At 38.6% G+C, this 27,797-nt stretch overlaps 1 protein-coding gene across 1 annotated transcript in view; it reads right to left on the reverse strand.

Moving 5' to 3' along the window:
* TTC27 (tetratricopeptide repeat domain 27) overlaps positions 1-27,797 on the reverse strand; it is a 187,106-nt gene that overhangs the window by 68,786 nt on the left and 90,523 nt on the right. The window contains exons 11-12 of the mRNA XM_045447193.1: positions 17,364-17,459; positions 12,660-12,782 (exon numbers count right to left, since the gene is read on the reverse strand). Coding sequence (XP_045303149.1) covers positions 12,660-12,782; positions 17,364-17,459 — 219 coding nt within the window. The remainder of the gene's footprint in view (positions 1-12,659; positions 12,783-17,363; positions 17,460-27,797) is intronic.

Below are 27,797 nucleotides of genomic sequence, written 5' to 3' on the forward strand. Positions count from 1 at the left end.
AATGTGTCCCACTCTCAAACACATGAGAGATACTGCAAAGTGTGTGAGTGCAGGCAGTTTAACTGACCCATTTAAACTGAGCAGAATATAGATGGGTCCTGGAAAATGTCAGATTATTACAAACTTAATATAATGGTGGCTCTAATTATACCTACTGTTCCAGACATGATCTCTTTACTGGAGCAAATAATCACACCCCCTGACATATGATAAGCAGGTACTGATACAGTAAATACATTTTTCTCTACCTAATAGCCAGAGAACATCAGATGTAGTGGGCTTTCACTAGCACAGAGAGAAGTACACTTTTCTGGTATAATTTAGTCTGCAAGGACCTTGACTGTCTCACCATCTCATTAGACCTCATCAATCTAGGACCTTGATGACATCACGCTAATAATACTCCAAAACTCAGACAAATGGTGTGCCAATGTCAACCAAAAACCAAGTGGAAATGATCATATTCCTGATACTGTAACTTGTTATTAGGAAATGTTCAATTTACAAAAATTCATTTGATATATTACCTTTAAGGAACTCATCTCAATAAAGCAAGATATGGAAAATAAATATGTATTTCTAGTTGCTTTTCTTCTCATATGTTTTAAGAATGCTTCAATATTTCAGCCTCTTTCAAAGAAATTGTAAGTTTCCCCAAGTCAAACATAACTTCTTTACATAACATAATATATAAAATACTCTGTACCTGTTAGCAGTAGTTTGGAACTTTCCAAATAAGTAAATCCCCAAGCCAAAGGGCTAACCCACTGCCAGGTCACATGCACTGCGATGTCAAGTTGCTTCAGCTGGAAACTAAAATGAGTTTCCTAAAATTCCTTTCCCTTCCAATTTCGCATTAGAGCTGGTCAGAGGGGGAGTTTGGTGGGGATGTGAAAGGCAGAAGTAAAGCAATAGCTTTTTCTCTTGGAAGGTGGTCATGGTTAAGTACGGTGTCAGACAAGATGCAGAGATGTCCTGCAGACCCCCGCTTGTCCTCTGCTCTCTGCATCCAGCTTGTGCCTCTGACTGCAGGCCCTGCCAACCAACAGCAGCTCCAGGACGGCCGGCAGACATTTCACCGTGGACCCCAGGGCTGGGAGCCACATACAGACAACAGCTTTCCACAGGTCTCTCCACAAGCTCCTCCTTCACGCTCCCATTTCACGGCTGGAAGTACTCAGCTTCTCAGACTCCCTGGTAAGTTCTGACTTGTCCACTCGTGCCAGTGCTTCAAGTGGACTGATAAATGATTTTGCCCTGGTCCTTCTATTCCCTCTTCCACACCTTCGTTTCTCGGCTCTTCCCACATCTGTGTAAGACCTAACTCCTTTTGTAAGCCCCTTATTCCCAAAACTACTCAAAGTAGCTCTGCTTCCATAAACAAAACTTGAATGATACAATCTTTTCTTCATTTTTTGCCTTTTAAACGCCTTATGTGTCCTCCCCTTTGATAGTGATTTACAATTCGTTTTTATCCAATATATTGTTGTTGTTTTTTTTAATTTTTTTTTTAACGTTTATTTATTTTTGAGACAGAGAGAGACAGAGCATGAACAGGGGAGGGTCAGAGAGAGGGAGACACAGAATCAGAAACAGGCTCCAGGCTCTGAGCTCTCAGCACAGAGCCCAGCGCGAGGCTCGAACTCACGGACCGCGAGATCATGACCTGAACCGAAGTCGGCCGCCCAACCGACTGAGCCACCCAGGCGCCCCAAAAACATGCTATTTTAAATGATTCCTGGTACAAGGACTAAGAAAATAACTCAAAAAGAAAAAAAAAAAAGTAGTCGTACCTGGCTGGCTCAGTCTATACAGCATGCGACTCTTGACCTTGAGGTTGTGAGTTCAAGCCCCATGTTGGGTGTAGAGATTGCTTAAAAATAAAAACTTAAAAAAGAAAAAAAAAGCAAAAATGACAAAGGAATTAAAATGGCACCTTCAGCCAAAAAGAAGACAGAAATAGGGAAAGACAGAAGACATAAAACATATAGAAAATAACAAAATAGCCAATATATATCCTACATTATCAGTAATTAAATTTAAAAGTATTAAACACTGCAATCAAAGGCAGGGATTAGGGGCACCTGGATGGCTCAGTTGGTTAAGCCTCTGACTTCGGCTCAGGTCATGATCTCAGAGCTTGTGGGTTCCAGCCCCGCGTCCGGCTCTGTGCTGACAGCTCAGAGCCTGGAGCCTGCTTCAGATTCTGTGTCTCCCTCTCTCTCTGCCCCTCCCCCACTTGCGCTCTCTCTCTCTCTCTCTCTCTCTCTCTCAAAAATTAATAAACGTTAAAAAAAATTAAAAAGAAAAGCCAGGGATTGGCAGAAAGTATTAAAAAAATGAATCAATGAAATGCTGTCTACAAGAGACACACTTTAGAGTCAGACAGAAAAAAAGGCTGAAAATAAAAAGGAAAGGAAAGAAAAGAAGACACACCATACATACATTCGGTAACCAAAAATGAGTGGCTATCAGTATCAGACAAAAATTGTTAATAGGATGAGGAAAGGGTATTTTAATGATATATATTCACTCCATCAAGAAGACATAATTATAAGTATATATTCACCTAACAACAGAGCCCCAAGTTACATGAAGCAAAAACGGACAGATCTGAAGGAAGAAATACACAATTCATTAATAATATATGAAGACTTCACTTTCCAACTTCCAGTAATGGATACAACTATACAGAAGACAGAAATAAAAGAATAACACCATAAACTAATTAAGCCTAAAAGACATCTAAAGAACACTCCACCCAATAGCAGCAGAATACACACAACATTCTCCAGGGTATACTACACCTTAGGCTGTAAAACAAGTCTCAATAAATTTGAAAGGACTGAAGTCATACAAAGTACATTCTTCAACCACAATGCGATGAAATTAGAAATCAATAACAGAGAAATTTGGGGAATTCACAAATTCATGGAAATCAAATAACACAGTGCCTAATAACTAATAGGTCAAAAAAGAAATCATAAGGAAATTAAAAACACTTTGAGATAAATAAAAACAATATAATATGCCAAGATTTATGGGATGCAGTGAAAACAGTGTTTAGAGGAAAAGTTATAGCTGTAAATGTCTGTACTGGGAAAAAAAAAAAAAACAAAACTCAAAGCAATCATCTCATCTTCTACCATAAGAAACTAGGAAAAAAAAAAAAACTAAATTCAACCCAAAGAAGGAAGGACATAATAAAGGTCAGTGTAAATAAAGAAAGAATAGAAAAACAAAAGAGAAACAAACCAAAAGTTGGTTCTTTACATTCAAATTACTAAAATCAGAAATGAAAGATCAGAAATCGCTACCAACCTTACAGAAATAAAAAGAATTATAAGGGAGTACTATATTCTACAGGTACCCTATAAAAAAAATAGGATCCAAGATTCAGAACATCAAGCCATACCCTTAAAACACCTGCATGACCTAAAACTACCATTCTACAAATATTGTATAGGCTGTAAAGATTCACCAGAGTCCGAAGACATTTAACACAGCCCTAGTGTTGGCAAACTTGCAAAGAAGACAAATACACAAATGAAAGATTAAATAACCATCAGGAAAACCTTCACATTTGTAAATGCTAAGGTACTGGGGATTTCAAATACTTCCTCCACCAATTCATATCTACCTAAATAAACACTTACAAGAATGAGGAACATAGGGAGTGGGTGGTATGCAACTCCTGTCACCAAACAATTTCAATTCTGGGTATTTTATTCACTGTAACATGGGTCTACAGAGCCAGAATGGGGCAGCCTCCTGAAGAAGAAACACAAAAGCAGTGATCTTGCTTGGTCTGAATTGGCCTCTTCTTTCCTCAAATTCCTATCCCACATTTTTCTATTAGATAAGTCAGTTCTTTCTCCTTGAGATTTTATACCTCTTCATCCTGCCAACAGCATTATCTTTCCCAAGGGCAAAGCTTGTAGGCAATATATTTTCTTTCTTCAGTTAGTCACCCTGCATTCCTCAGTCTTCTTCCTCACTCTTTCCAAAAATGTTCTATTTGCTCCTCCCTCCTCCACTTAGCCACTCGATTTATATAATTGTCAAATAAAGAACTATAATAGATATGCCCAGTGAACATAAATAAAGCACAAGGGCTTATAATATCTCTTTTGCAATATCAAAATGTGGGTGGCCAGGAATCTTCACAGAATGCAACAGCTTTGGTATTTCTGGCTATGGGTTGCTACTTCCCTACGGGAAAATATAGATGTACATTTTTACAGAATACAAGAAATTTGTCATCTAAATATCTATTAAATAGGCTAAAACTGCATTCCCAAACATGAAAAGGCATATTTAAATGGGCAGCTGGCTACAATTAAGCTGGGTTGCTCGCAAGAATCTTGTCACCTGCAAACCGCAAAGACCATCCCTCTACTCACACGTACATACATACATTATCTAGGCTGCTGCAATAAACTATTTTATTCTGTAATTGAAAAAAACTAACTAGTATTTTTTTTTATTTTTTTTTTTAATGTTTATTTATTTTTGAGACAGAGAGAGACAGAGCATGAATGGGGGAGGGGCAGAGAGAGAGGGAGACACAGAATCGGAAGCAGGCTCCAGGCTCTGAGCCATCAGCCCAGAGCCTGACGCGGGGCTCGAACTCACAAACCGTGAGATCGTGACCTGAGCTGAAGTCAGACACTCAACCGACTGAGCCACCCAGGCGCCCCTAACTAGTTTTTTAATACAATTTTTTTTTAGAAATAATTACACACAGTGAATCTCAGTATAAAATGACATGTGGCTGAGGCTTAAGCAGAAGCTACAATTATGGCTGGACTAACGCTCCACTTCCTGATACCTGCAGTGGTAATTTGCACTGCTTAGAGCAAGGGTCCCATGCTCAAATGCCCAGAGATCCTTGCCAATTATTGAGAATGAATGACGCAGGCTGGGGTGTGAGCCCATAAAAGAAGGAATGCCAGTTAGAACAATAATGTGGGAATTTGGCCTTGTGTTTCCACATCATTTAAGAGAAGCCAAGAGATCAAGATACCTAGAAGAAACTACCTGAAAATGTTTATTTTTTTTCAAAATACTGTGTAAGCCAAACAAAATACTTCTCATAACAACAGATTTAGAGCATTAAACTCCCACCCTATAGTGGACATCAATTGCTCTTTTCCTACTCAGTATCCCTTTTCTGATCTTCTGATAATAGTAACTCCTGTTCTCTGAGGGGAACCCCTTCCATATGGCTCATGTGGGGCCTACTGGAGGTCAGGGCCCATGACTTTGGCCCCTAAGTCTTTATTAGAACATTTGTGTTAGAGTCATGGATAAGGCGATATTATCTGCCTTATCAAGAGAGCCTCAAAACCATGATGATATCACCTCAGCCCCTGGATACAGCTATTTTTCCAGGTCTACTAGAATTTTCAGTTGCATGAACCAATAAATTCCCTTTTTTGCCTAAGGTAATATATGTTGGTTCTCTTACAACCATAAGAGTCCTACCATGTCCCTAGAAAACTGTGTTGGTAATCCAGTCTACAGACTTCCAGGTATAGGAAGAAGATCTTCAAGAACACAGGTGCCTTTAGTCAGAAAGGCAGTTCAAATGCTAGTTTTACTTACAAAATGTAGGACCCTGAGCAGGTTAATATTTTGAGAGTCTGTTCTTCATGTGCACCTTACCTACAAGAACTAGATGTGAAATGTACCTAGCTTTTTGTCAGGCACACAGTAAGCCCTAAACTAATGTTTGTGCTCTTTCTCAACTCGTTTTGGAAAACCAGATTAGAAAGTAAGATGCTTGGGGTTTCACTACTAGAAAGAAGGAAGTGAACTGGAAACAGCTTCTAGGAACATCAACATTTTCTGTAAATAATCTCATTGGTGAACTGCTTAATAGTTTCTCCAACAGTAGAAGTGCTGTTGTCAATTGTTGAGTAAGTGACTGATGTAACTGAGCCAACAGGACTGGAGGAAGTGAGGTCAAAGGAGAAGACTACTGATTATTACAAGGTTAAAGTTTTCCATGGAAGGCTAATTTCAACCAAATATCATTTTTTTATGAAAGCGTGTAGAGTCACAGGAGGAGATGCTAGAGATCTCAGAGAAAAAGTCTGTACAAGACACAAACTGAGTGGACTACTACTGCCTTACAAGAAGGCACAGGGAGAAATATTTAGCTCTCAATACAACCGCCAAATAAAATTTGGAATTTGTACATACTTCCATCTTAGCACCTGCTATCTTAGGCTAAAGTATTCTCCTCGTGTGCATCTGTACTATCAAACTATAAGCTCTTTGGAGGGAAGTTCTGTCTCATAATCATCTTTGGTATACCACTGCCTGGCACACTGTAGGTGCTCTATAAATGTTGGCTGAATTTAACTAAAACTAACACTAAAGTCACAAAGGGCTCCTGGTGTTTTCTAAGTGTCTTCAGATTCTAAATAAAGACATAAAAGATTCTTCCCACTGAGAACAAAGGAAGAACTCCTTTATAGGATGTGCTCTGGCCGACATCAGTACTAAGTATGACTAAATTAGGACCTAACAACAAGTTTATTCTAGTTGACAGAGAGGTCATATAGCAGAATCTGAATTTCACAGGCCCTTATAACCCAAGGAGTCACACCTAGGAAATGACTCTTGTTGGGACTAAAAATACTGAGAAATGAAACCAATGGCCTAAAAGGAGCTTCTGGTATCTGATCAAGGATATGGGTAAAAGTGAAGTTCAATCCCTGGTGAAAACGAAGATAAAACAGTTGAGGAAAATCATTCATCCTTGAGTCAGAGGAATTATCAAAACAAACTACCCCTGCTGGCTGTGATTTATGCCTTGATTTTGTGAATGAGCAAAAGGCATTAATAATTATAAAGTGTGATAAGTGTGGCCTGGCCCTCATCTGACATTACATCTGGTCATTACAGGCAGTTGTGAATCAGCAGAGCAACAACTCTAAGAAGCTCTCCTGGCAAAGAATGAAGGGGCGAAAATGAGCTTTAGACCCAGATGTGGTACTAACTATAAAGAGTGTCTTTGAAGACTACAGAAATGACAGGATTAGGCCTAATGGCCAGAGGTTTATTCCAAGGGGGTGGAAAAATGTAGGCTAAGAATTTAAGGTCACACTAATAGTCAGATTTGGCCACTTGACAAAAGCCTCAGGCTTAAAAAAAAAAAAAATGTGTTTGTGTGAGTGCATGCATATAACTCAACAACTTTGGGCAGAGCTTGATTCCAGTCTTTTCCCCAGCAGCAGAGAGCGAAATGGATTCTGATTTTCACTATTCCAGAGGTGGGCTCTACAAAGGCAGGGAGAATGGCTACTGGAAAGGTGTTCTACTGTCCTTGACACGGTGACTAAGGATGACAGGGCAGAGCTAAGATAGCACCATATGGCTGGCCAGGGGTAATCCTAGCAGAAAGGCCGTTTGTGCCTAGTCTAAATTCTTGTCCTTTGAAGAGCAACTGAGAGGTGAAAAGTGCAGAACACTTCATCCCTCCCCAGTGGGTTGCTCCCAGCTAGACTTCTTCTAGGTGTGCTGGTGCCTAGTCCTGTTCAGTCTCTCACGGAGACAAGTGCTCACTAATTGCTTTTTACATTTATGTGTGTGACAACACCATGCTCTGGCTTGATTTTCTGAAGGTACTTTCCAACATAAATCCTTCAGGTCCAAGATAAGACAGAATAATTAAAAGCAGCCTTAGTTATCCAATTAGCTGTTCAGGTCCTATTTTGCCTTACCAACTTACAGGGTACGTTCAGTAATTTTGCCTATTCTTCTCATTCAAGTGGGCACAAAGGCAGGTTTTGTCTTACAAATCGAACACCTAATTTTTAAGGAATTAATAACAACCCCAGCGAGAGGCACGGGGGAGAAAGGACTGAGGGCTTAAGAGAAGAGGAAGGTCTAAGCTCAGATTCCAAAAACTGCTTACTAGGACTAATCAGTAAAGTGGCAGAAACAATTCACACTTTGTATGTTTTATAAATAGTACATGACAGTGACAAATTAATAATTACATGAAGTACGCAGTACGAAAGAGGCACTCAAAATATTGTGCTACATAATAACAGCATGCTCCCCCAGTGTCTGGCATCTACTAAGCAAGAATAAATTTCTTGAAGGTACCTGCTTCTATTCCTAAAGGTAAAAGATTAAAATGGGAGGAGAGAGATCTCATAATTTGTTTTTGGAGAGAGAATACATGGCAAGAGTTGGAGAGGTTTCTTTTGCCACATGTAAAGCCCAAAGGGAGTATAGTCTCTACTTGGAGATTTGTTTCAATGCAGTAACTATTCATAATGAATTGCTACAAGCCATTCATTTAGCAAATATTTTTGAGGACTCACCATGTGTCAGGCCCATGCTAGGTGTTGGGAAGACCACTGTAAATACTATAGACACAAGTCTGGTTCTTAAACAGCTTACAGTTTAGTACGTGAAGTAAACCAGGAAAGGGGAAATCAGAATAATGTTGGATGCCATAGAAGCACACAGGAAAACACCCCCAAATCTGAGAGGGAGGTAGCAGGGAAAGCTCACTGTGGAAAGTAATCACCAAGGAGAAACCTGAAGAATATAAGTAGGAGTGAGCTGAAGGAGGACAAGTTCTAGACAGACAATAGCACATACAAAGGTCCTGAGGCGAAACAATGCTGCAAAGTCAAGAAATGACAAGTAGTTTCGTCCTGCTGGAACTTTGAACACAACCTCAATGAGCAAGTACAAAGGGGGATGAAGCAGAGATAAAAGAGGGGGACAAAGCAGTTAGCAATGTAAGCAGGAGTCAGATCACGAAGTGGTCAGTAAACCATTCATGCTAAAGAGCTCCGACTTAATCCTGGAGACAAAGGGAAGTGACTGAAGAGTGGGAGTGACCTGATCAGATTTGTTTTTTAGGAAGATCACTCTGGCTGCAGTGTGGGAAAAGAGTTTGCAGGAAATACTTTACATCATATAAAGAAACTATTTTAGAACCTTTTTTTAGAAACCTACCTCCCATCCCCCCAAAAAACCCAAACCGACTGCTAAAACAGTCTCAGCTGTTTTAGAAGTAAAACATTTACTTATAACTTAAAGGAAAAGTTTTTAAGAGTCTATGGCTACAATGATCTGCAAACACAGCAAAATAAAAAATAAGGCCATGTAATCTCAGGTAAGCCTTGTTTCAAGAAAAAAGAGAGGTCCTAATCCTTGTCATTCCACTCCCTTCCCATCTTCTGCAGGCAGTTTATACCAACTCAGTCTTTGTCTTTCATTTAGGGATCAAATCTGCACACCAAAATAAGAATTTGTCCATAGGCTTGGGGAAACTGCTAGAAGTGTGCCAGATAACTTTAAAAAAACTAAATGCTAACAGATGAGAACCAGGTCTGATCCCAAGGTCAGGCAAAATTAATCTAAGCTATTTTGCCAATGGTCATTAAATAATGAGAATTTCTGTTAAGGAGTATCTAAATTAGAAAGTCTGAGACCCTACAATAATAGGGTGCGAGCACCAGAACACAATAATTAGAATTAGATACTTTTCCGAATTTGCCTTTTAAAAATAAATTATGCTGTTAAGCAGTAAATGGAAGGACTAAAATTTCACAAACTTCTAGTTAAATCAAATGTGGTGACAACTGTTGGCACATGACCAAATACTAACAGAATCTCAGCTGTTTTAGAAATAAAACATTTGCTTCCAGCTTAAAGCAAAACTTTTTTAGGGTCTATGGTTAAACTGATCAGCAAATATAACATAAGAATAAAAGGTAAGGTAAGTCTTTTATGTGACAAATGAAATGCTAAATCAACTTTTAAAATAAAAAATTTGAGGGATGTTTGGCTGAAACTCACAAAAGACTTTAAGACAAAGTAAATGACCGTGCATTCCTAGAAAAAAGACACACATTTTCTAGAGTAATCAGAAACATGAGAATTTATCATGAACATAAGACAATGCTTACAAGGTCATGTGCCAATTAAAAAATATATTAATACTACAATTCCTTTGGGGGACAGGGTCAAATCCTTTCTCTGAAAGGGATAGATTCCTTATTTTTTTCTTCTGCACTGAGAGAGTCTCTGCTTTCCACACTTTTTAAAAATATTTACATAAATTTCGTATTTCAAAATATACCTGGGTGCTTGTGATTCAACAACTTAATTATTCCAAAAATCACTATTTCAAAAACTACCCTAATTTTACATAGAGTTTATTCATTCTTTTTCTTTTAATTTTTTTAACGTTTATTTCTGAGAGAGAGAGAGAGAGAGATCCGGGAGGGTCAGAGACAGAGGGAGACACCGAATCTGAAGCAGGCTCCAGGCTCTGAGCTGTCAGCACAGAGCCTGATGCGGGGCTTGAACCCACGAACTATGATATCACGGCCTGAGCTGAAGTCGGACACTTAACCAACGGAGCCACCCAGGTGCCCCTAGTTTGTTTATTTCTTTACTGGCCAACGGAAGAGACTCCCACAGTGAAGAACACAATGGGAAGTGCATCAGACTGACAGGCGGATACTCATCCATCCATCGACTCCTTTGTTAAACACCTGAGCACTGCTTTAAGTGGCAGCCCATAGATATTTAAACCCTCGAAGAAACATACTATATTTCATTAAATCTGGGATGCTACCAATCATAAGACTAACTCTTAACTAATAAAAAAATGCTTTCAATCACATGATGACATAATGCCTTGAAGGAATCACATCAGCCTCTCATTGTTCTGATACTTTTATAAAATAAATCATTCAGAAAAATTTGGCAATTCTTCCTGCCTTCCACACATTGCCTGACATTTTAAATGACAACTTTTTTTCACACATCTCCATACAAAACATAGTTTCATTTACTTAGGGGTGTCATCCTTTCCTGGCTGCCATAAAGCACTTAGTTGTTATTTTTAAAGAAAAGTAAATGAAACTGTGGTGATTTCTCTAAAGGCAAATGTTTACTTCACAACTACCAAACTTAACATCTCTCTACTTTGCTTCTGTCCTTTTCTGTGTGTTCAATAACTTTTTTGTTTCAAGGCCAAATCATAATAAAATCTTTTCGAAGATATTCTAAATGGCAATTAAATCCACCCTATGTAGCAATAACAACAGGTACATAACACTACTGAAACGATGACACATTGAAATGATGACACTAAATATAGCTGTGACTAAGTCTGGACAAGCACAGACAAGCTGACCAGATGGCCACTTGACAGCCAGCAATTGGAAGATGCCATCAAGTGTCAGATACAGTCAGAGATGTTAAAATGTGAGGAAAAAAAAAAAAAAAAGTGTCTTAGAACAGAGCAGTAATAGCAGCCAACACTCACATATCACTGTAAGGAAAGGACCATTCATTCTATGTCTTTATGTAGGTTACATCATGAAAACCTGTAGAGTAGGTTGATTAAGTCCCACTAGGTGAGGAAACTAAGGCATGGGGAGGGGGGCGGGCATGGGTAACTCGCCCAATAGCACAAAGCGAGCACGCGGCAAGACTAGCGCTTAATTCGCACAGCCTGGGCCTAGAGGCTCTGCTTCTAACCACCAAGCCAGGGGGGCTCTCAAGCTAACAATCAATAACCAGCTTTGTGACCTGAGGCAAATCACTAGAGACTCCTTTCTATTTCAAAAAGGAGGGAACTGGAACGGATGATTATGGAGTTCTTTCCTGGGATGAAAATATTAAAATTCTATAATCTTCTACAATAAAATTTTATTTCCAGGCTGGTTTCTCCTTATGCCAGTACAACTCAGACCTACCTTCACTGCCATTGGTGATTAGTGAAGGGAGTGTAACTTTTACTACTAGTCTAAAATAAGACATGCTTAGGAAGGTATTTAAGAAACAGACACACATGTACTTGTGCCATTACTTCTTTTTTTCAGGGTGATGGCAAAAGGTTGGCTGTAGAAATAAATGAACCGATGTGTGGGTTGTACTCTGTTGTGGACTGTACTTATGATAGAAATGTAGTCATTTAAAAGTTTAATCCAAAATTAACATATGACTTCAATGTGTCAGTTTCAACAGATACTCCCAACGCAGAGCTCCTTGTTCTTTTAAAAATTCTGTTCATTTATGAGGGGAAAAAACAATAAATAACAGATATGAACACTGCAACATTTTCCCTCTTTGGCCAATTTAAGGGTGGTATTAAATGTGCGTGACACACTTAACAATTCTGCCCCAAGGAGGGCGGGAGGCCACACCCTTCAGATCTTCTATAGGCCAAGCCAGCTGCTCTCCCTCCCAGGTACTTTCCTTCAGCCCCACAAACTCTGATCACCAGGCAGCCCAGTGATGCTTAAATAATTCCTAATATTTCACTTTGAAATTGTCCTCAGGAGGAGAGTTAGTAAAGGAAAGAGACCAAACTGCAGAGTCTTTAACGCTTTCATTATTCATTCTTAAACACACATCGTATCAATTTTGGCCTGCTCTTCTCTTTCACATATACACACACATGCACACACATAAAATTATGTGCCCCAACAATAACGAGAGGAAACATTAAAAAGATTTCTGGGGAAAAAGTGAGAAAAAGAAAAAAAAAAAAAAAAGAATGTAACTCAAGTACTAGCACAAGTGGGCTTAGAGAAACAAAGCAAAGCAAGAAAGAAGCCCCCAAACGGAAGGCTCTTGTGAGTGTACGCCATGTTCCTTTGACATACCTTTCCGTGCTGCCCGGCTCTCTCATAACAAATGACAACATCTTCCCACATCTCTAGCTTCTCAAATATCTGAAGGGCTGAACTTGTGCATCCCAACTCAAAGAGAAAACTTGCAAGTTGGCGCTGTAAGAATCAAGTTAAAATAATGAACATTTCTTTATGTAAAGAGACTCCCATTTGACTTGCACGTGTATCCAATCTGCCATTTTAAGGGTCTACTTACTGTAATAAACGCACCATTTCTACAATTTGACCTCTACTAATTAGAAATTTACAATGATTTAATACTTGCCTCTACTGTAGCAAGGGGGTAAGAAATTAAAAAACAGTACAGAAACTTTCAAAATACTCAATATATCAATTTTTCCCAAGAACTCAGAATAATTTAGAAAGCAAAATCAGTATTTCCTTCTCACCTAGAGATTTTGTTACAATTTGATTTGTAAAGCTGAGATCCAAGAAATCAAGGTTTAAAAACTCTAGTTTAGAATGGCTGGTATCAAAAAGATAAGTGTTGGCAGGGACGTGGAGAAAAGGGAACCCTCATGTACTGTTGGTGGGAATGTAAACTGGTGCAGCCACCATGGAAAACAGTATGGTGGTGCCTCAAAAAATTAAAAATAGAACTACCCTATGATCCAGCAATTCTATTTCTGGGCATTTATCCAAAGAAAATGAAAATATTAACTTGAAAGAATATCTCCACCCCCATGTTCATTATAGCATTATTTACAATAACTGAGACATAGAAGCAGCCCCAGTGTTCATCAAGGGATGAATGGGTAAAAGAAATTGTAGCGTACATGTAAGTGCGCACGCACACACACACACACGCGCATGCACACACACACACACACACACACACACAGAGGAATATTATTCAGCCATAAAAAAGAATGCTATCTTGCCATCTGTGACACCATGGATGGACCTGGTGGGCATTATGCTAAGTAAAATAAATCAGAGAAAAATAAATAGAGCATGATCTCATTTTCTTTTTAATTTTTTTTAACGTTTATTTATTATTGAGAGACACAGAGCATGAGCAAGGGAGGGGTACAGAGAGGGGGAGACACAGAATCCGAAGCAGGCTCCAGGCTCCGAGCTATCAGCACAGAGTCCGATGCGGGGCTCGAACTCACAAACTGTGAGATCGTGACCTGAGCCGAAGTTGGTCACCTAACCAACTGAGCAACCCAGGCGCCCCAACATGATCTCATTTATAAGAAGAATCTTAAAAAAAAAAAAAAATTCACAGAAACAGAACAGACTGGTGGCTGTCAGAAGTGGTGGGTGAGGGTGGGGGAAATGGATGAAGGTGGTCAAAAAATACAAACTTCCAGTTAGAAGTTAGTTCTGAGGAGGTAATGTACAGCATGCTGCTACAGTTAACAACACTGTAGTGTATGTTTGAAAGCTGCTAAGAAAAGAGCTCTTAAAAAGTTCTCATCACAAGAAAAAAAATGTGTAACTATGTGAGGGGATGGATGTTAACTAAACTCAGTGTGGTGACCATTTCACAATATATAGACATATCATTATGTTGTATACCTAAAACTAATGCAACGTTTTATGTCAATTATATCTCAAACTGGAAAAAAATGAAATTGAACTCAAACAAATAATAAAAACTAAGCAGTCGATATAAATGACATAAATCTATGCACTAGCATTTGTGTACTTCATTCATGAAAGCATCTCTGGGTCTTTTTCATTCAGGTCTACTTAGATTTATTTTAAGCACATTCTAAAAACCTTACTTTATTTCCCAGCCCTTGGCAGATGAAAAGGGGGCAAGTTGTGGCAAGGTCAGTGAAGGTTAAACATATCAAAAGATAAACATATTGTGGTTTATAAATAGTTCATCCTCCAAGAACAGGAAAAATATTAGAAAGGTTTAAAAAGTGCCTGGTTGGCTCAGTCAGTAGAGCATGCAACTCTTGATTTCAGGGTCGTTAGTTCAAGCCCCACGTTGGGCATAGAGCTTACTTAAAAAAAAAAAAAAAAAAAAAAAGTAGGTGAGGTTCTTGAATACTATATGGTTTCATATTAGTGAGAACTGTGTTCTTTTCTCTTCAATACAACTTTAGTATTCTTTCAAAATTCAATACGTATTTAAGAGTTAAGAAGCCAAAGGATATGGAAAATCTGGGTTGACAAAATTAGAAAGAAAAATGAAATATACCTGAAACTTATAAGCTAATATATTAACAAAATAAATAAAGGGAATGTTCTAATTCCTCCTTATGCCATGAATTTTGGAGAATTTGACTATTTAATATATTTGGACATTTTATAAAGTTGAACATAATATGTGGGTGCTGGAATAAATCTTTGTGCTCATGCAATAAGCAGTTTAATCTTCTCATTATAATGGATGAGGAAAGTTATGGCATCTAAATTGTTATGGCTAGCTAGTGACAGAATAAAGACAGTTTCTTTTTACAATAAACTATGCTATTATTTTTTGATCTTTACTCCCTATAATTATAGAAAGAAAAAAATTATTTAATCTGTTAATGAAAAAGGATGTTTATCTAAAGATAAAGTAAAGATCCTAAAATCCACAGCTTCCTAAGCAGATAAAATAAACATTTCATCTAAATTCTATTTGAACAGTATTTAATTTTCCTAATGCTTCTGTTAGGAAACAGATTGAAAGCTATATCCTCAACATACATGTTTTGTCATAATAATGGCTCAGAATCTGAAATATTTATCCACCACAAACCACACAGTACAAAGCACTTAACAAATTTCACAGATCAGGGTCAAAAACATGCCAAAAAGTTCCAGCTGTTAACACCTTCTTGCAAAGAAGGTATTCCTTTTAGGATAATATAACAAAGCTCTTTATTTTCCCATTATATATTGAGACGCCTTCAATAGACAAAGTGAATTCCAATGTGTAATAAATTCCCTAGTTTACCCTGTGCTTGTATGACATACTCAGGCACCTGCTGGCTCAGTCATTAAGTATCTGACTTTGGCTCGGGTCATGATCTCACAGTTCGTGAGTTCGAGACCCTCATCAGGAGAACTTGAAACCCACTTCGAGTGAACACAAGCTCCACTTCGGGTAAAAACACAAACCCTAGGTGAGCCCTGCTTCTCTCTCCCCCTCTCTCCCCTTCTCTCCTCCTCTCTCTCTCTCTCTCTCTCTCTCTCTCTCACTCTTGCTCTCTCTACCCCTCGCTCACTTGCACCCTCTCTCTCTCAAAAAAAAAAAAAAAAGACATACTCCAAAAAATCTAATGGGGATTCAGAGTCATTGAATGGTGGGTTGGCATTTATAATTCTAAATCACCACCTGTGTGCATAATCCATGACAGAGAGGACAGGAAGCTAGCTAAAATGACAATACTTCCTAAATCATCTAGAAATTTTGCCTTGGCCCCATTTGACTCTACTGAAGTTCTCAGTGCCATAGCTTCCTCATCTATAAAATAAGAATATTTCACAAAATTGTTCCAATAAAATATTATAATGTGTGCAAAATGTAGAACAAAATGCATGCTGATATCATACTAAATATGCAGTAAAAGCTGGTTTTAATTACACCTTTCCAATAAGGAAAGGAGGGAAACCAGAATAAAACTGGGAAATGAGAGATCTACTTTCTGAATAGCTGTGTGATCCACATTGGAAAATAATAGTCAATTGGACGGGGCCTCAGTTTGGGCGTCTTTGTAATATTAAGAAACTGGACCAGGTACCTAGGTTGCCTTCAGTGATAAAAATTTTACAAAATAGGGGAACCACACCATAGCCAGGAGAACCATGAGGCAAAGTCCTGAATCTCAATCCCAATCTGGAGCTTCAGGAGCTATGCTAGGTATTTTCATATCTCAGAACAAGGAAAGTAGTCAAGGGTATCTCACAATATAGAGCAAGAAACAAATGCTTTAAGTTGCTTTGGTAAACAACTTGGTTAAAAGGTTCATTATCTGGTAAAAGGTCCTAAAGGGCTTTTATTTTATTATAATTTTTAATGTTTATTTATTTTTGAGAGAGACAGAAAGTGCATATGAGCAGGGAGAGGGGGAAAGAGGATCTGAAGTGGGCTCTGTGCTGACGGCAGACAGTTCAACACAGGGCTCGAACTCACAAACCACGAGATCATGACCTGAGCCGAAGTCAGACACTTAACCAACTGAGCACCCAGGCACCCTCAAAAAGGCTTTTAAATATAAAAAGTTACTTTGAAAATGAAAGCTTCTGTGGTTCTTCCACTACTTAATTTCAAGAATTCTATTTAATCTAGCTCTAAATTCTTTTAAAAATGTTTTAAAAGTTTAAGGGGCGCCTGGGTGGCTCAGTTGGTTAAGTGGCCAACTTTGGCTCAGGTCATGATCTCGTGGTCCATGAGTTCGAGCCCCGCGTCGGGCTCTGTGCTGACAGCTCAGAGCCTGGAGCCTGTTTCAGATTCTGTGTCTCCCTCTCTCTGACCCTCCCCTGTTCATGCTCTGTCTCTCCCTGTCTCAAAAATAAATAAAACGTTAAAAAAAAAAAATTTAAGTTTAATATCACTTTAACCAAAAGAGCAATGTGAAGTAATCGGCAATCCCCAGCTAGATGCTTTTATTCTTTTCACTGAAATATTTGCAAACTCAAACATAAACTGAAAATCATTCTTTGCTAATGCATTTATCTTTCAAGTGCAAAGTATTTTCCATACCCAATGACAAACAGCAACAAAAATACCTGAATGGCCCAATGAGGGGGTACTTGACAGCAATAGAAAATCTTCAGACGTTCCAATACAGATGTAGTCTTATCTTCAAACTGGTCTGCAAGAGCCTTAAGAAAATGTATCATAATCAGAATCTATATGTGTAATAATGTTTTAATACAAATGAGATTCTCATTGTAAAAGTCATACAAATGGACATATAAACAACAAAGAACATGAGTCACTTTGATAAGGTGATGAAATATGTAAATTTTTTCTTGAATTTCTTCAAATGTTTAAAAAACTTTAAAATTAGGGGCGCCTGGGTGGCTCAGTCAGTTAAGCGTCCGACCTCACCTCAGGTCATGATCTCACCGCTCGTTGAGTTCGAGACCCACGTTGGGCTCTGTGCTCACAGCTCAGAGCCTGGAGCTGTGTCCAGTTCTGTGTCTCCCTCCCTCTCTCTGCCCCTCCCCCACTCACACTCTGTCTCTTTCTCTCAAAAATAAAGTTAAAAAAAATTTTTTTTAAATAAAAAACTTTAAAATTAACCAACTTTTACCTAAACATGTACATTAAAAAGTTTAAAACTAAGATTTCCTATAATGATTCTTTCAGAGAACTAGTATTAATTCATCAGGTTTTTTACCTTTTCTATGAAAAAGTGTTGTTTTTTTTTTTAAGTTTATTTATTTGAGAGAGACAGAGATAGTGCGAGCAGGGGAGGGGCAGAGTGAGAGGGAGAGAGAGAATCCCAAGCAGGCTCTACACTGTCAGCACAGAGCCGGATGTAAGGCTCAAACTCATGAAATTGAGATCATGATCTGGGTCGAAATCAAGAGTCGGGACACTTAACAGACTGAGCCCCCCAAGCACCACAGACAAAGCGTTCTTTAGTGTATCTATTTCACAACCATGATTCACTTTGACAATGGCATTTGCTAATATAAATCAGAGAAAAATTGGGGTGCCTGGGTGGCTCAGTCGGTTGGGCGTCTGACCGGCTCAGGTCATGATCTCGCAGTCTGTGAGTTCGAGCTCCGCGTGGGGCTCTGTGCTGACAGCTCAGAGCCTGGAGCCTGCTTCAGATTCTGTGTCTCCCTCTCTCTCTGCCCCTCCCCTGCTCATGCTCTGTCTCTCTCTCTCTCTCTGTCAAAAATAAATAAACATTAAAAAAAATTTAAATCAGAGAAAAATTATATGAAGAACTTCATTCTGGACTATTTTCTAAGGAATAAAGTGAAAGCAAAAGGTGGGTCTATTTGGTCACAGTGAGTTTTCTTACTCTTCAGCAACAGATCTATAAGGCAAGACATTCACTCAGGCAAGACCATCCTTAAGGTATAGTGGACAGCTGCAAGCTCCATTATATTGAAGAGTCCCTCTGCTGTACCGAAATACCACTGAACTTCCAGAAGCTACATCAAGAAGCAGACCATTAAGACCAAGATGGCTGACTCTGCGAAAAGGTACCAGGGCCAACTGCAAAGTCACAGGCTGGTACCATCCAGTGGTCAAATGATCAGTCTTCGAAAGAGTTCACATATTCAGCATCAAAGTGAATGCAGCCATCCTCTGGAGTTCCTAAGCAAATACATGCATAATGGACCCATTACCACAATCATCTTCACCTGCCTCTTAATATGTCATTCAATTTATTGTAAGTATACATATTTTTCTGACATATACTTAGATCTTCTCTCAACTATGAATTATCATGACCTATTCTACATACTGCAGTACTCTAATTTGGTTTTGTTTGTTTGTTTGTTTTGCCAGTTGACTAGTTTTCACAGGCCTATCCTATGAGGATTAGGTGGTAACCCATGGGTCAATGTTAATTTTCTGATTTCAACATACATATTGTGGTCAATGTAGGAGAACGTCTTAGTATTTGAGGATAATGAAGTACCATGTTGGCAACTTACTTTCAAATTCTTCAGGATACAAAAAAAATAGTTGTACTATACTTGCAACTTGTCTGTAATTTGAAACTATTTCAAATTTTTATGAAATTAATTTTTACAATTGAAAATCTCAAAAAAAGTATGAGATCTCAAGTCTAAACTTCCTCAAAAGAAAGAAAATGAGAATCTAACATACCCCAGAGTACAAACCCAAGACAAGGAGATCAGTTTCTAAGCAGGAAAACTCTTAAATTGGGGGTTCTCTGTATTTTACTAGGAGGGAGATACATATGTTAGCCTAAGAATGTCCTGTAGAATGAGAAAATACTCATTACATCATTTCTTTGACAATCCAAGATGTTATTCAATCAAGTCCATCAGAACAAACTGAGACATAACCAGACTCTTAAACCATCTTGGTCAAAATATTTTTAAAGCTTTCTGGCCTTACTTCAGAGAAACTTAATAGCAAAAAGGTTGCATGCTTCTGCCCAAAGCTGTTTAGTCGTAAGAGGAAGAGAAGAAAAACTTCTAGCTGAATACATATGGTTACAATACATAAATAAAAGTTTCACTGAATTAATTCATCAAAAGGGGGCAAATTTTCCTTTTATAAATTCTTTTTCTTTCTTTATAAAGAAAAAAATAACTAATGCTTATTATAATAATAAAAGCCAAAATCAACACATAACACCTACTTTTATACAGTTCTAACTACATGCAAAACACTTTATTTTCAAAAAAACCCTCATGTTGCTTGCCTTAGGTACTGCATCTAGCTAAAATATATCAAAATGCTCAGTAAAAACCTCCTGATTAATGATCAGATTTATTACGTATTTCAGATACTCTCAGATACCTTTAAATGATCTCAGAGTATTTAAGCATCTCTGATATTCTCAGATACTCTCCAAAATCACAGGAGACAGATCAGAAAACCAACACTTATTTGAGCTGGATCCCATGAATAAGCCCCTGTAGAAGTACAGTCATGCTTAAAAAGAGCTTGATTAGGCCATAAGTATGATACTGATTAAAAACAGAATTCTAACCTACTTTCACTCCTGTACAGAATACACTTCTGCCTACTTTAAGCATGATGGCCTCCTAAATAAGATTCACCCACCCATAAAACTAAGAACATTAAATTAATATACAAATGAAAGGGATGATGGTATACTGTTATTTGCCTATTTCCTCTACTGAATTGAAAGAACTCTTTTTTATTTGCTAATTCACTATACATACAGGGACATATTTACAGTACATCTCTAGATTTTTCAGAGCAAGATTTTTTTAGCAACTCATTCTGAAATAATTCCACTCTATTCAAACAACTGGAATCATTTATAGGCATGGTAAATAATTCTATTATATACAAATAAACTCAAGTGTTTTACAGGAAAAACAGTGCTGGAAGGTGTAAGTGACCTGGATTCTATTCTAGGTTTATCTCCAACAAGCAAGTCGTTAAACCATAATGGTACTCATCTATGAAATGATGTCTGCACTTCCAACATTCAGTGGGTACAGGGCTTTATCAAAAGAGTATTTTGATCCATTTGAGGAGGTTTGCACCATCAACTGAACACAAGATTTGTTAGTGGTAAATCAAACATCCAGATAGTTTGGAAGACAACGTAGGACATTCAGTACTAGGAGAAAAGGAGTGAATGGAATTGGGGCCTCAATCACTACTGTGTATATCTATGTGCATGAACACGGACACAAACAATGCATTCTGTGCAAAACTGGAACTTTGCAAGCTTACACGTACTCCCAGAAATGTAGGTAAGTAGTCTCTACAGCAGTGTCTTACCTTTGCACCGTTTTCTCTTTCCGGTTTCTAAATTTCATGAATTTCACACCTGAAAGCCATGGGCTCTTGATTATAAGTTAAAACTGACATGAGGAGGTGGTCTTTAAGGAAAGATGATAATGCCAAAAATGGAGAGAGAGTAAGACAAGCATATATATCCTAAACCCACCATTAAGAATTGAATCATTGAGAAATGAAAGCAAGACAGAGCATAGTCCAGGATGGTGACAGAAGAGAGTGAGGAATAGTCTAGGGCTTGGTCCACAGGTGGGGAAAGAGCCAACTCACAGAAAATCCAGGCATGACTGCTGGGACACACCAACAATAATTTTGTGATGTATACACATTATGATATGAGACTGTTATCAAATGTTAAGGCTCCCTTTAAATGTCATTTTCTCCTCAAACACCACCTCAAAGCATTTATACTTTGAGCATCCTTTGAGAAAATGTACTTGGGCATATGGATTCCCTAACCTCATGCAAAAACCACTCTCAAACCTTCCAGGAACCTTAGTACCACAGATCAGAAGATATTTCTATGTAACAGGGAATAAAAGAATAAAACCACAGAAAGCAACGATGTGCCTTGTCTTTTCAGTGTTCTGTTTTCAGTAGAAAAAGAACTTCCACAAAAAAAAAAAAAAAATAGGGAAGATGAAGCCTACATTTTAAAATTAGCACATGGAGAATGATTTAGTATAGAAGGACAATTCTGTACAAAGTCTGGTATGATTTAGACTTTATTTATGTGCTCATATCTAAAAGTATGGCACACATATCTTCAAAAGAACAGAGCTAGTCCCTAAGGACTTACCCTCTCACTGAAGGCTATTCATTCTTGCTAGCATGATATCAAAGTGTTTATCATCTTTCTGAAGAGCCAAGTAGAAATTAGCTGATAATCTAAAAGGTATGATTGATCATATGCCAAATCACCTTGCTTTGTTGTACAATCTCTGTGCATATGTGTGTGTAAAAAGGAGGGTTGGATTTATTATTAAAAGATGTACTTAATCAAATATATCCAACAGTTGGGCTGAATAGCTTCCTCTGACAGGAGTCTGCAGTCATTCAGCTATGATTTACAAATAGAGTAGTCAAGCTGACTACTGCCTCAAACCCTCAAGTCCAAGAGAACTTCCAATAGGATCAAGGGGAATGAGAATTAAAACCTATTACAAATACTCTGTATTAACACCATTAAACCTATTGTTAGTCCAATTTTACCTCGTGTATAGGAAATTGTAACTCAGAGAGATAAAAATGAGTTGCCCAAAGTCATAAAGTCATAAAACAAATAAGACTGCTTGATTCCAAAGACCAAGTTGATAGCTTCATTAAAACCTCACCTTATAACTAAGTGGGCAATTACCAGGGCTGTGAAAACAAAAAGCACCTTCTCACTGGAAAAATATTCAGAACTCCATAATTGGTTTTTTTCCCTACCTGAATCCCATAACATGGGAGTCAGGGCGTGGCCTGGTCAAGAACTTCAATTATTGCTTCTTGTTCCAGACACAGAAAAGACTTCAGTGTGTGGGATGATAGAAACTGGGTCTACTAATGGGGACTGGGAGAACGTGGATGCCTTTATTTATGATTCCAGAGCAAATAGATGAACATAAAAGGTAGTCCTCAAGGAAGCACTCCCCTTAGTCATACCTTAGGTCAATAGTCTTAAACTATTTGGTTTCAGGACAACTCTAAACTCTTATAAATTGTTAGGGACTTCAAAGAGCTTTTGTTTGTATGGGCTATAATCTATCAACAGTTATCGTATTAAAAATTAAAACTGAGAAAAATTTAAATACTTATTAATCCATTTTAAAATAAAGTAATAGGAGCGTCTGGGTGGCTCAGTTGGTTAAGCGTCCAACTTCAGCTCAGGTCATGATCTCATGATTTGTGAGTTCAAGGCCCGCACTGAACTCTCTGCTGTCAGCACAGAACCCGCTTTGGATCCTCTGTCTCTCTTTCTCTCTGTCCCGCCCCGGCTCGGGCTCTCTTTCTCTCTCAAAAATAAATAAGCATTACAAATTTTTTTAACAAAAAATAAAATAATAGATGCATTATATTAACATAAATAACATGTCTTTAGGAAAAACAACTTTAAGTCTTGAAAAGATTGGCAATGTCTTACATTTTTGGACATCTCTTTAATGTCTTGCTTAATATATGACATCTAAAAATCTCAAACCTGCTTCTCTAGTCAATTTATTGCAATAAGATATTTTCATTGAAGTTTAGGAAGAAAATTTGGCCTCATACAGCTATGTGGTTGGAAAAGGGAAGAGTGATATTAACACCTTTTTCAGTTAATTGTAGAGATTATTCTTTGATATTACACCAAAATTCAACATGTAGTAGCTTCTCAGCATTACCTACAATGTGGAATTTGAAATCTTATCAATGAACTTTTGTTACAGCAAAATACACTGGTAAAAAAACAAACATACAAAAACACTCACTGATCTAACTTAAAGCTTGAATGGATCTTTTACAGAGGCTTGATTTTTTTACCATCTGTATTAGTCATTTGGAAAATGTACACATCTTCCACATGTGATGTATTTCACATAATATTAAAATATATATATACCTTAGTATCACCAACAATCTCCTCAGAGAACTCTGATCCCAATACCTGAAACACTGGGAAACTGTCAAGTTCACAGGGACAGATCCAAGTTTCCCAAAACTCTCATCTTTTTTTTTTTTTTTTTTTTTTAATTTTTTTTTTCAACGTTTTTATTTATTTTTGGGACAGAGAGAGACAGAGCATGAACGGGGGAGGGGCAGAGAGAGAGGGAGACACAGAATCGGAAACAGGCTCCAGGCTCTGAGCCATCAGCCCAGAGCCTGACGCGGGGCTCAAATTCACAGACCGCGAGATCGTGACCTGGCTGAAGTCGGACGCTTAACCGACTGCGCCACCCAGGCGCCCCAAAACTCTCATCTTTAAAAGCTCAAGATTTTATCACTAGTAACAAATTACTGTCAATTTCTCTCCTTGAAGTGATGAGCTCACTTCATTGCTTTTTTGAGAAAATTTCTGCCAAATAATTAAGTTTGAACACCCCAACGGTATCAGTAGTTCTTTCAAGTAAAAATCATGTTCCATGGGCAAAACAGCTAGTTCAGCTTTTTCCTGAGACAACCACGGTACGTTAGCATGGAGTGTGTTTCCTTGTACACCCCATTTTATCACAGAGAATATTCCAAAAGACACCGTCAAGGGTAAAGACTTAATAACATTGGGAGCTCGGGCGGCTCAGCTGGTTGAGCGTCTGACTCTTGATTTTGGCTCAGGTCATGATCTCACAGTCGTGGGATCGAGCCCTGAGTCGGGATCTGTGCTGATCGCAGAGCCTGTTTGGGATATTCTCATGCCCTGTCTGTCTGTCTCTCTCTCCCTCCCTCCCTCTCTCAAAATAAACAAACTTTAATAAATAAATAAATAAGATAATATTTATTGCTTTATCAAAGGCATTCATAAATAAAACTTTTTTTTTTTTTTTGAAACCGAATGCATGGCAGTGCATAGGATGACTACCAACACAGGTTTGCTGCCTCCCACCTTGATTCAGGTGAAGGAGCCGGCAGTCTGCCACCCCCACTGCATCTTCTGACCCAATGTACGAACAGAGTGCAAAGGCAAATAACACCCCAGTATTATTATTACAGAGATGATTTTAACCTGTAAATATACTGAAATGGTCTGGGGACCCCCAGGGTTCCACAAATCACCCTTTGAGAACTGCTGCCTTAGAATTAGCAGATACACTATCTCTAATGCCTTCCCCACACCCACCCACCTCGAACTTTCTCCTCAAACTTCTCCTTGCTTAGTGTTTAAGGAAATACTTAGAAATTCTTTTTTAACCTCTTGTCTTGAAAAATTAGGAATGAGGGGTGCCTGTGCTGTCAGTTCAGAGCCAGGAGCCTGCTTCAGATTCTGAGTCTCCCTCTCTCTCTGTCCCTCCCACTCTCATGCTCTCTCTCTCTCTCTCCAAAATAAATATTTAAAAATTTAGTAAGAATAAAAATTAGGAAATGAAAACACAAGTTGGCTTGTTTATAATCTGCAAGGATTATAAAACCGCAAAAGAATACCAAATATTTATTATTAAAACCTAAGTGAAAGTTTTAAACTCCTAGCATCATCTTTTCTAAAAAAAAAGTTAAAGAGTTAAGTTTAATAAATACACCCTACCTTCCTTGGTGGGTGTCCAATGCCAAGCTCCTGTTCTTCAGAGCTCAATGTCAATTGGCCCCAGATTCTGTGACACTTAATAACACTCACCTCTAAGGTTCCTCCTGGCACTCAGTCTCCCATTAAATCACAACTCTGGCCTCCAGACATGGGTAAATGACCTTTTAGCCTCTGTTCTCTAAGTCCTGGGGCAGGCACGAGACAGAAAAACATCTGGAGCTACTAAAGATTAACAGCCTACCTCTGCCTAAGGCAGTCTTTCTCAAAAGCACCCATAATCACCACCCCAACGCTGACCCCGAAGCTCTGAGGGCTAGGCTGAAGAGCTATACTTTCACAAGCACCTCAGAAGTGCTCCCGTGTTCAGGCAAGTTTTGGTAACGCTGCACAAGGCTGTTAGGATGCAACACAGGGTTTTCTCCCAGGGAAAACTGATGTGTCCATTTGGTCAACACAATCCGACTCTGTCCACAGAACTTCAGCGTGTCCCTACCTGGAATCCAACCAGAGTTATCGTTTAGGGCCACCTTGGAAGTGTGCTTCAGTGCGTGTGCTTTCTTCTATCCTTTCAGGAAGTTCCTTTGCTGCTTCCTATCGTTCACTTTTCTGTAACTTTCTAGGCTTTTCAAAAACATTTTTTACTGCTAATAATAAAGATCATTTTAGGGGCGCCTGGGTGGCTCAGTCAGTTAAGAGTCCGATTTCTGCTCACATCATGATCTCAGGGTTTGTGAGTTCGAGCCACGCATCAGGCTCTCTGCTTGTCAGTGTAGAGTCTGCTTCGAATTCTCTGTGTCCCTCTCTCTGGGTCCCTCCCCAACTTGTGCCCTCAATCTTTCAAAAATAAATAAACATGGCCTCATACAGCTATATGGTTGGAAAAGGGAAGAGTAATGTTAACACCTTTTTTAGTTAATTGTAGATATTATTCTTACACTGTATGTGAACTTGGATTTAAATTAAAAATTAAATAAATGAATATTAAAAAATAAAGTTCATCTTATGCTGTCTATTACTCGTCCCACTTTTATTTCACTTGTCTCTGAACTAATCATTGCCTATTCTGTACCAAACTGTTATTATGAAATCCATATCCTGGTTTCAGCCTAGCCATGTCCCTCAGGACAGCCTCTTTACTTGGCCTTGGCAGAAGCCAATTTCACTCGCCCCTGTGCATGTCCTCTTCCCTCATAGCACCTCATCCTGAGAGTGGCAGTGTTCCATTTCCTTCCCCTCTCACCTCAACTGTTGGCCTGAAGAGGCAGAGTTCTGCAGCCCAAGCCTCTCTCACAAAAGCCTCTATTCACTTCCTCCTGCCTGTGCTCACTCAATTCCTTTCCTCTAGACGATGCCAAGTCTTATTATACTGATATCTTTTTTTAAGCCAGTTCTCGTAGCTTCCTCAGAACACTACAGCATGTCGGATTCCCTTGGAAAGCAAGAACTTCAAAATCCAAGGGAGACCAGACCTGGTTTGAATTCTAGCCCAGCTATAAGACCTTGGGTAAGTCACTTAAAATTTTTGTCCTTCGTCCCTCATTAATAAAAATGTAGATAATGCCGATAAGCTAGACTTATTTAGCACCCGGCATATTAAGTGTTCAGTGAAGAGTGGTAACTAGACACAATTCTAAATAAATGCGGTTAACTATAATCATTCCAACAAATAAAAGCACAGCTACAATCACACAAGCAAATCCTAGTATGCTTTTCAGCAACTTTCAAATGCCGCAAATGATTACTCATGCAGGTGAAGAACAGAGTCAGAATGGACATGTTTTCATCTCCCAGTTTTTTAAAAACTCAATGGCATGACTCAGCATATTAAATGTGAAGCACTGTAATTATCCCAAAGTTTTCAGATTTTCCAGGTAGTAATGACTGCTTTTAGTAAGTTATATGAAGGATTGGGCAGCTTTATTTTCTTGTACCTAAACTTTCCCTCCTGTAAAGTGCAGATAATAAGAACAGTCCAGATTTATTGAGGGTTTACTATATGCCTGGCACTATTCCAAGTACTTCACGAAAATTAACTCATTGCATCTCTCAACATCTGTATGAGGCAGGCTCTACTTCCTGCTCTCTCTGTTCTACAGGGGAGTGAAGCACAAGAGATTAGGGGGCTTAACCCTGGCCATCATACTTGACCTCTCTTCCTCTTGGATTGGGAGGTCTGCGGACAATGAAAGCTGGTGCCTTTCTGACAACAGACATTCTGATACTGAAGCAGGCAGAGAAAAGCAGAGATGGGAAAACACAGGTGAGAAAAGACAGAAAGAGAAAGAGCTGATGATCTGGTTGAGCCCCTAAATCTCAGCTACCGCTGACACTGGAATACCCCAAGATTTCCCAGTTCTAACAGCCAATACGTTTCCTTCTTTACGGCCAGTTTGAATGCGGTTTCTGTCCCTTACAACGAAAAGATTCCTTATTGAAACCTGTTCTTAAATTTTACCGAAGCAGAAGTGTAAAGGGTCTTGAAAAGCTCTAAACTTCAATCTATCCTTACAAGCACCTTGTATTT

This window comes from Leopardus geoffroyi, chromosome A3 (genome assembly GCF_018350155.1).
Source record: "Leopardus geoffroyi isolate Oge1 chromosome A3, O.geoffroyi_Oge1_pat1.0, whole genome shotgun sequence".
Taxonomy (NCBI): domain Eukaryota; kingdom Metazoa; phylum Chordata; class Mammalia; order Carnivora; family Felidae; genus Leopardus; species Leopardus geoffroyi.